The 10,003-nt window shown below is 44.5% G+C and overlaps 1 protein-coding gene across 4 annotated transcripts in view; it reads left to right on the plus strand.

Annotated features, from left to right (window-relative positions):
- PAXIP1 (PAX interacting protein 1) overlaps nt 1-10,003 on the plus strand; it is a 50,255-nt gene that overhangs the window by 38,734 nt on the left and 1,518 nt on the right. For all 4 annotated transcript variants that reach the window (XM_041752014.1, XM_041752011.1, XM_041752013.1 and 1 more), the window contains 3 exons: nt 1,055-1,157; nt 2,136-2,304; nt 9,037-9,137. In XM_041752014.1, the coding sequence (XP_041607948.1) occupies nt 1,055-1,157; nt 2,136-2,304; nt 9,037-9,137 (373 nt within the window). The remainder of the gene's footprint in view (nt 1-1,054; nt 1,158-2,135; nt 2,305-9,036; nt 9,138-10,003) is intronic.

The following is a 10,003-nucleotide window of genomic DNA, read 5'->3' on the forward strand; positions in this document are numbered from 1 at the left end:
AGAATCTTTTCATTTTTATTTATTTTATTTTTTAAAGCAAAACCTTATCAGAACCTCAGCAAAAGTATGGCTGCTGTAGCAGAGCAGGTGGGAGGCCTGGGTGGGCTGGCTGTGCCAGTGTGTATGGGACTGTGCCCTCTGGGCACGCCCTGTGGCTCAGGTGGGCAGGGGCCAAGACCCCTTTGGAAGGACATAGGTGGTGCACTGGTCTCACTTGCTAAAAACCTGGTTGGCCAGTACGGGTCAGTAATGAAGTCCTGCCTTATGTGATTAGTAAGGCACAGCAGATACAGGTTGAACTAGGGAGTTTTCTTCTTCATCCATGAGTTTGGAAAAGCCCTTATTTCTGAACTGGACTTGGCAAACCACAGTTTAACCTGCTTGGGCTGCCCTGTGCAGTCACAACCTTCTCATCTCTCCTCTGCTCTGCATCATACTCCTTCCACCCCACATTACAGTCTGTGAATTATAGAAGTATTCAGTAGCATCCTAATTGTGTGACTTTATAAATTTTTAAGAGAGAGAGCGCGAGCAGTGTGGGACGGGCAGAGGGAGAGGGAGAATCTTAAGCAGATTCTGTGCCCGGTGCACAGTCTGACCTGAGGCGTGATCTCATGGCCTCAGGATCAAGACTTGAGCTGAAATCAAGAGTTGGATGCTCAAAATCAAATCAAATAAACCTTAAAAAATTATTTTACCTGGATGATTTCAAATGTAAGCTCAGAGTGGAATTGAAAATTGTAAGGATATGTAAAGACTGAGTGAATTTAAAATGTGTGCTTAAGTCAGATGGCTTGTCTTGAGCCTTTTGGTGTAAGATGGGGGTGAGTAAAGGGCGTGTGAGACTCGGCTGCAGCTCCCGGGACGCTGGCTGGGTAAAAGGGGTGACTGTAAACGGTGGGAAGAAAAGACAGGTACCACTCATTTTCCTTTACAGAAAAATCCCCACATGGTTAAAGCTCTGGACAGTTGTTAAAACTATTAAAATCCCTTGTTAGCTAAAGAACATTTTTATTCTAAGTAAAGTCACCTTTCTGTTCTACTTATTTTATAGAATTGAAGATCTGCCACCTCCCACTAAAAAGTTAACACCAGAATTGACTCCTTTTGTGCTTTTCACCGGGTTTGAGCCTGTACAAGTCCAACAATATATCAAGGTAAAATTATATTCTGCTTTCTCTGAGGGTCTTTAGCTTTGTGCTTTTCTGTATTTATTTGCTTTAGGATAGCAGTTTATTAAAATAACATTTAATCAGGAATACCCTGTTACCACAGTCTTTACAGCGTATGTTTATAAAGTAGTTGTATTTCTTACAATAACAAGTGGTCATGAAATTGTTAATGAGTCTTCAGCTTGTTCTGTGCTTTTTATAGTTAGTTTTATACTTAGACACTTGCTTTAATAGAAAAATATGACTCTGGTGATTAGAGCAAGACCCATATTTATAGTCACGTGAACATGCAAGCCTGCTTGTGCGCCATCATCCTAGAACCCCCAGTGTAGGGGGTATGCCTGCCACTCTGCATCTCCCACAGTAGCCACAGGCCACAGGATGGAGGGCTTGGGGGGAGTTGTGTTCGTATGTGCTTGGATACTAGGTGGGAACGCGACCTTACAGACGCGTCCTGGAACAGCAGCTTCCCATGGGCAGGGCGGGGCGAGGATTGCGGTTTCAAGTTGGCCTGCATCGTGTTTGATTTGTATGTTGTGCTTTCGGTTTTTTAAAGGAAAAGAAACAGTTACAAATGCTGTTGTAAGTTTAGTGCAATTTTTAATTTTTTTACTTTTACAATTGGGTGTAGTCACTGACCTCTTGTTCACTTGTTCGTGTCTTCTCATCACATCTCTGCTAGGAGTCTGTGAAACCAGAGACTGTATGTCACTGTGCTTCATCAGCACCCGTTTCAGCTATAAGCTTGGGCACATTCACACCTTTCATGAGATGTGCTGCCTGGTTCTGGGGCACTTTATCTGTTAGGGATGTGGTGTCTGACGGAGAAGTGCTCTTTTTATCGGGGTTTGTGTGGACTTTATTACAGACACGTGCACCGTCGGCACCGTTGTGCCGTCTGTGCCGCGCTGTCGGGTGGCCCGTACCCCTGCGCTCATCTCTGCTCTGTGCTCCTGCCTTTAGAAGCTCTACATTCTCGGGGGCGAGGTTGCCGAGTCCGCGCAGAAATGCACACACCTCATCGCCAGCAAAGTGACGCGCACGGTGAAGTTCCTGACGGCCATCTCTGTGGTGAAGCACATCGTGACCCCAGAGTGGCTGGAGGAGTGTTTCAAGTGTCAGAAGTTTATTGGTAGGTGGTGGTGTCACTGCCTTAGTTTTTAATGCTAAAAACTGACCCCCCCCCCCCCGCCATTTTCATCCCAAGAAACCTCTAGTTTGCTTTTTTTTCCTGAGAACTCACCATTGAATTGACAAATAACTGGCTGTGACATGGAAGGAATTTGATATTTTTGCATCATACTATGAAATGGAAAGGTTGTGGTCATTTGGACAGCGTTAGGGGAAAATAAGCTCTCTGCCACTGCTGTTTTGTTTCCTGGTCAATGCACTTTGTTTGGACACTGGCTGTAGAGTGCAATTCTCCCACACAGTGGTGTCCATGAGTGTCTTGGTGCAGTTCTGATGGCAGGTTCCGGCAGAGGGATGGGTGTCTCCCTCCCATCGCCCACCCCTCACCGTTCAGAGCCCTCAGAGTGGCTTCCTTCTAGGCAGTGAGGCTTACAGACAGCATAGGAAGGGTTTTCCCTTTGTCAGTGTCCCCAAGCGTTTTCAGACTTTACTACATAGGGAGTCCAGTCTGTTTCTCCACAGAAACTACGTGGCCAAAATTGACACGCACCTTTGTTATGACACGCACCTTTGTTAGGTAAGTTAGCGTGAGCAGCAGTGGCAGTGCCTTCTGTGTGCGGGTGTTCCCAGGGCACTGTGACCCCCACACGCACATGCTCAGCCCCCACTTGGCCACCAGTCTGGGGGGAGTGAGAAGAGAGGGGTTTGGCCCTGTGACAAGCTTCACCACAATCTCAGTCTGGTTTCTTGGTTTTGGTTCTTAAGCCCCAACCACAGTGGTGCAGAGACTTAGCTCCCCTGTGTTCCATTCCCCCCATCCTGTGGCTGTGACCTCACTAGCCTCTGATTAGGGCACACACACACCCATGTTTCTATGCCAGCCATGTACCCCAGAGGCCGCACCCCCCTTGTTGCTGCCCCTGGAGCAGTGGGATGATATGGATCCACCAGACCCACAGACCCTCCAGGTCCCCACTGGCCTCGCACTGTTCTGACCCACAAAACTAACCTAATTTGTCCCTAATAGGGACAAATAGTTGTTAATGTTAAATTGAAGTATTTCAGATCCATGTTATTTTCTTGGCCACTGGTGTTTAAACCTAATTCAGTCTTTAAAACAATTAATAAAGGTATATATATTTTAAAGTTCATGTAGTCTAATATACAGATGAGAAAGTATGATCCAGAAAATTATCTTATTATAAATATATATTATTTATAATAACAAACCATAGCTATAAGCAAAGCTATAACCAAACTTAAAATTCCATGATTCTGTATCAAAATCAATCATAGGAAAGAATCATTATATGAAAATAAATTTCCAATTACAATAGTATAGTCAATTCTCATTACTCGTGGTACTTCTGTTCTACAGAGTAGCCACAGACCCCAAATTCTAGAACACTGAGCCATTGCTCTCAGAGGAAACACAGGGCTGGGTTCCTGCAAGCCCTGGTCACATTTTTATCAACTGATCAATATCTACACTTGTAGGGCTCTGTAAAACCTTGTTTTATGTGTACCTCTGTTTAAAGACACTGTTAGAATCTATTCTTGCCTCCTTCACACTGGCCTCCGGGCCAGCTGTGCGTAACTGGTGGCTGAATGAAGCCATCATAACTCGTGCTTTCTCCATACAGCACAACATGGCCTCTTCCCTGGGGGGCGCTGCAGCACCACAGTCCATGCTGGGGCATTGGAAACTACAGAGTTACCAACAAAAAGCATAAAAATGTAAAAAAATAATAATAATACTAAATAGACCATAGAAAGGAAACTTTCTTACGGTATATATTGAATGAAGGCAGACGTCTTCTGGGAAAGGGCACGCATTTGGAGGCTCTGGTTTGCCACTGCTATGTGTTTCTGCAAGTGACTGCAAAAACTCCACAAATACAGATTTGAGGTTCCAAATGTAAAATCCATATATAATGAGGATAACTATATTAATACTTAGAAATTTTTTCAATTGAAAAAAAATTTTTTTTTCAGTTGAAAATAAATTTTGTTCTTAAAAGATATTGGTGGGACACCTGGGTGGCTCAGCAGTTAAGCATCTGCCTTTGGCTCAGGGCGTGATGCTGGAGTCCTGGGATTGAGTCCCACATCAGGCTACTTGCATGGAGCTTGCTTCTCCCTCTGCCTTTGTGTCTGCCTCTCTCTGTGTGTCTCTCATGAATAAGTAAATAAAATCTTAAAAAAAAAAAAAAAATACTGGTGAAATACAAAACCTAACAATGTAGGCAGAAGAAAAAAGTTGTAGGAACAATTCCCATAAACATATATATTAACTCCCAATTTTGTAGAAGCACTATAAAATTTAAAATGTGACAGTCTGTTCCTTCACTGAAATTTGAGTTACTTAATTTATCAAGGTTGTGAAACATGATTTTTTTTTATCTGTTTATAAAGTTTATAGCAGTTTATATTTCATGAAGTTTTGGTTGACTGACTTGCATTTGTTATGGCATAGCCATTGATCTCTGTTGGAAGGTGGTTTAGTCGTGTTGTAAACACTTAATAGTAAATAATAAATAGTAAACATTTCACATTTGACCCCCCCCCCAGATATCAGCATTTAAGAGAATTTTTGTAGTTTACAATAATTGCCTTTTCTGAGTGTCATGGTGTTGGACTCAGTCCACATAGCCTTTTCACAGTGACTTCCTCAATGTAGTGAGATGCACCTGGGTTTCCTCTGTCTTTTCACAGCTTTAGAGCTGGTTTCTTCATAGCATTGAGCAACATTCCACTGTCTGCCTGGACCACAGTTTATCTGGTCACCAAATGATGGGCATGTTGGCTCCTTCTGAGTTTTGACAATTAGGAATACAGTCACTATCATTGTTCTTATGTAGCTTTTGTGTGGATGTAAGTTTTCAACTCCTTTGAGTCCGTACCAAGGGGTGTGATTGCTGGATTGTGTGTGTGGTAAAGGCACGTTTAGTTTGGTGAGAATCCACCACGCTGTCTTCTGTGTCTGCTGTACCACTTTGCACTCCTGGCAGCAAGGAAAGAGAGCGCCTATTGCTCCACATCCTTGCTGCGTGTGGTGTTACCAGTGTTTTAAATTTCCACCATTTTAACAGTGGTAGAGTGGTAATCTCATTTTTGCTTTAATTTGCAGTTTGATAATGACACAGAGGATATTTTCATGTATTTGCCATCTATCTTATCTGGTGACATGTCCAGATTTTTTGCCTCCCCCCCCTTTTAAGATTTTATTTATTTATTCATGAGAGACACACAGAGGCAGAGAGACACAGGCAGAGGGAGAAGCAGACTCCCTGCAAGGAGCCCAATTCAGGACTCGATTCCAGGACCCGGAATCACACCCTGAGTCAAAGGCAGACGCTTAACCCACTGAACCACCCAGTCGTCCCTTTTGCCCTTTTTTGAAATTGGGCTGTTTTCTTATTATTAAATCTCAAGGACACTTTTTGTATATTTTGAATAGCAGTCCTTTATCAGATGTTTCTTTTCCCACCATTTTCTTCCAGTCTGTGGCTTGTCTTCTCATTCTCCTAACACTGTTTTCCCAGAACACAAGTTTTTAATTTTAATGAAGTCCAGCTTATCAATTATTTCTTCCGGGGATTGTGCCTTTGGTGATGTATCTAAAGTCCTTGCCATATTCAGGGTCATCTAGATTTTCTCCGATGTTCTAGGAGTTTTATAGTTTACACTTGGGTCTGTGCTCATTTTAATTCTTTTAAAGATTTTTAAATAGAATAAGAGAGCATGAGCCAGGGGAAGGGGGCAGAGGGAGAAGCAGACTCCCTGCTCAGAAGGGGCCTGATGTGGGGCTTGATACCAGGACCCCAGGATCATGACCTGAGCCCAAGGCAGATGCTTAAGCTACTGAGCCACCCAGGGGCCCCCCATTTTAATTTCTGTGCAGGTGTGTCTGTCTAGATTTAGTTTTTCACATGTGGACAACCAGTTGTTGAAAAGATGATCTTTGCTCAGTTGTACTGCCTTTGTTCCTTTGTTAAAGACCCATATATGTAGTTTATGTGGGTTTCTGGGTGCTCTCTCCCCGTTCGATTCTTTTGCCGGTGCCACATGGATTTGATTCCTCAACACTGACGTGAGTCAGGCACTAGCGGTCTTCCAGCTCGGCTCTTGTCCTTTGATGTTGGGTTAGCTGTTCTGGGTCCTCTCCTCCCATCTCAACCTTAGGATCAGTTTGTTGGTATACATAAATCATTTATTATTAATACACATTTAAAGATACTTTGTTTTGCCAAAAGTTTACACTTTTGGATTATTTTTTAATTTCTCAAAAAGAGTATTTACCTTAATGTGTGATTGGTAGTTAGTGTCTGAATTTTTGCTTTCAGAGTCATTTCTTTCTTTTACTCATCTTTTAGCATTTTACCAATCTTTTTTTTTTGGAAGATCTTATTTATTTATTTATGATAGACACGGGGGGTGGGGGGGCAAAGACACAGGCAGAGGGAGAAGCAGGCCCCATGCCAGGAGCCCAATGTGGAACCTGATCCCGGGACTCCAGGATCACACCCTGGGCCAAAGGCAGGTGCTAAACCGCCGAGCCACCCAGGGATCCCCTTTACCGATCTTTAAGCATAATCTTTCTCATTTTTCTTATTTGAGACCATCACCAGGTTACCAAACAGTTGCAAGTATGGTACAAATTACTGCTTTTTCCCGAACCATGAAAGAGTCCATTACCAAAGCGATGTGCTATCCTCCCTGAACACCTCGATGTGTGTGTGTTACCTGTGGGACAGGACACACTGATGGCTGTGGTACAGCTATCAGTCAGGGCCACTGCTGCTGTCTCCTCTTCGGACCTCATTCAGCTCTGCCTGATGGTCCCAGGGGTGTGGGCCAGGGCGTCCGGTTCAGAACCATGTAGGGGGTTGCCACGTGTCCTTGGTGTTCTGTTGTCACTTAGGCTGGTTATTCTATAGACCATCCCTCTGTGGGTGTACCCACTTCCCCCCGTGCCGCCTTGCCCCCCAACTGGGGGCAGGACATTCTCGCTCCGGCCAGGGCTTGTGCTGTGCTCCCTGGTGCAGGGGGTACATGCCGGCCTCTGCAGTGACATGTCATTTATGGGGAAGTACTTGAAAACCATGCAGTGTTACTGGTCCTTGGATTCCTCATTTCCTTGTGTGGCCTCCATTGTCAGTGTTCTCGGTGGGTGGTTGTCGCGCTGTCCTTGATGTGCACACTGTCCCCACTTGCACGGCAACAGCTGTTGGGGCTGGCCTCAGGGTCTCTCAGCCTGTCCCCTTGGTCTTTCTGCCCCATGTCTGTAAGCCCCTTCTCCCCCCAGCGAGGAATCGATTGCAACTCTGTGCAACCAGTCTCCCAAGTTAGCCACCACCGCCTTGCCAGCATGGCACCATCCATTCGCCTGCCTGTGCCAGCCCCACCGTGGCCCCCACTGCTTCAGAACTGAATTGTTCAAGATGTGCTAGAGGCATAGTTTTGTATTTCCCTCTAATTTATGTAGTTTTACATACCAATTTTACAGATAATCACTTTCTGGGATACTCGTTTCTATTGTGCCGCTGGCAAAAACTTCATTTTCAGGTTGAGTCTTTCCACAGACTCCTACGCACATAACGCAACCCTGTTCCTTGTTAAAGGCCAAGCGTAGCATCTCCTCTGTGATGGAGCTGTCAGAGCTGTGCCTGGGGCCTCCTCACCAGTTCTTGAGAGGGCCTAAATGGTTGCCCTAGAAATTTACATTTCAGATATTTCACATGTGACTACTTTTCATTTTTTATTTCTGTTTTCGGACACATTTTTTTCACTTAAAACAGCAGAGCAGCTTTCTCTGGCTGATCAAATGATCTTGTATTTCTAGCAGTTAAGAATTTCGTTCTCTGTTTATTGCTCAGGGTCAGCAAACTGTGGCCTGTGAGCTAAGAATGTTTTTTACATGTTTAAAACCTCATTGCTTTATGAAAAGAAGGATGTTCAGCAGAAACAGTGTGTGGCCTGCAAGTCCCAACCTGTGCGTCCTGTTGGCCGCCCTCCTTGGCCAGCCCCTACCCCCAGACTTCCCTGTGCCATCGGGTGAGAGGCCTCTGTGTTTTGCTACTTGGTTATTTTTATAAGTGAAGAAATGCTTTTCTGAGCATAAGACATTTAGAAGACACTTAAAACATTTTGTGATCTTTGACTTTTGGTAAATGGACATTTCTTAGGGTGTTACCATGAGAACTCTGAAAAAGATAATTAAAATTCTCCTAAGGCTTCAAGATTTAGTGAAACTATTCTGAGTTGCTATCTACTTTCATATATTTAAAAGGAATATTTTTGTTAGATCTATAAAGTGTAATGGATTATCAGCTCAGTGAGTCTAATTGATGAGACTTGTGGTTATCATACACACGTGGATGTGATGATGCTGGTTCTGAGCTGGTGGCACTGGGACTGTGAACTCCCTGAAACCGCATGAACTGGTGGCAGGGTGTGGCAGTAGAGAGGGTCCCCGGTTCTCCGTCCATTTGCTTTCAAGAGTGTATGACCCCAGAGGTTAAGACATGCTGCAGAGAAGGCAGTCTGTCTTTCCTTTGTCTGGCTGTATTCAGGGGGGAGGGTGTGAGATCTCAGTATTCTGAGGTTCCCAGGGAAGTGTGAGCCGTGAGCGACACATGCCCCTGACCTGTGGGGAGACCTCTAGGGCGGAACTCTGTGCCCAGTATTCCTCTAGTCTGCACTTTTCTGACCCAGTGGCTCTGTTTTCCAGATGAGCAGAACTACCTCCTCCGAGACGCTGAAGCTGAAGTGCTGTTCTCTTTCAGTCTGGAAGAGTCCCTGAAAAGGGCGCACACCTCCCCCCTCTTCAAGGTAAAGTGTAGTTGCCCTGTACACTAGGGTACACTATAGCACAGTGGGGGAGGGACAGTAACTAAGTGGGTAGCACACACTGGCCCTGGGGAGCTGGTCGTGTTCCTGGAGGTCTCTGCTGGGGAGGCCCGGCGTGCCTCCAGAGCACTGCCCTTCATTCTGTTAGACACGCTCAGACAAAGTGTCTGGGTGTTCAGGGAGTGTGTTATGAATAATCTAATTGGTAAGAGACACTTAGGTTGATTTTTCTGCTTTTCATAAATCTTTGCTACTTCATGCTCTTCTCATTAAATGTATGCTCAGCTGCAAAATGAGGATTCTTGGAAAAATATTGTATACTTAAACAATTTAAGACAGAAGACTTTTAAATATTTGTTAGAACAGCTTGAAAAAAATTTTTGTATCGTTCTGCTTTTACCCTTTTCAAGGAACCAGCTTAGGAATGAAAATGAGAATGTTACGATGGAGCTTCCCTAAAATAGTCTGAGTTCTCTAAATGTTCTTTTTCTATGAGCAGTTTAAAACATAGTATTTTGTGGTGCACTTCAGAGAACAGGCATTGGAGAGTTAGATCTCCACCATCAGGATCATTTCCTGGTCTGAGCCCACGAAGCACACAGGTATTGAAGAGAGGTCATGCAGGTTCTTAGCCGCCTCTTGCTTGACATACGAGGTGGATGATGTAGCGTCCTTGCCGACACCACGGGATCCTTCATGTCTCTTAGGGCAGAGGTTCCAGGTACTTCTACTAATCACAAGCCTTACCTGATACAGGAAAATGCTTCAGTTTTTTCAGATTGGCATCCTTGGTCCCTCCAGGCCCACCTCACGTTGGGAACTTGCAGGGCCTGGTCCTTCTGTAACTT

Source organism: Vulpes lagopus, chromosome 4, assembly GCF_018345385.1.
Source record: "Vulpes lagopus strain Blue_001 chromosome 4, ASM1834538v1, whole genome shotgun sequence".
Taxonomy (NCBI): Eukaryota; Metazoa; Chordata; class Mammalia; order Carnivora; family Canidae; genus Vulpes; species Vulpes lagopus.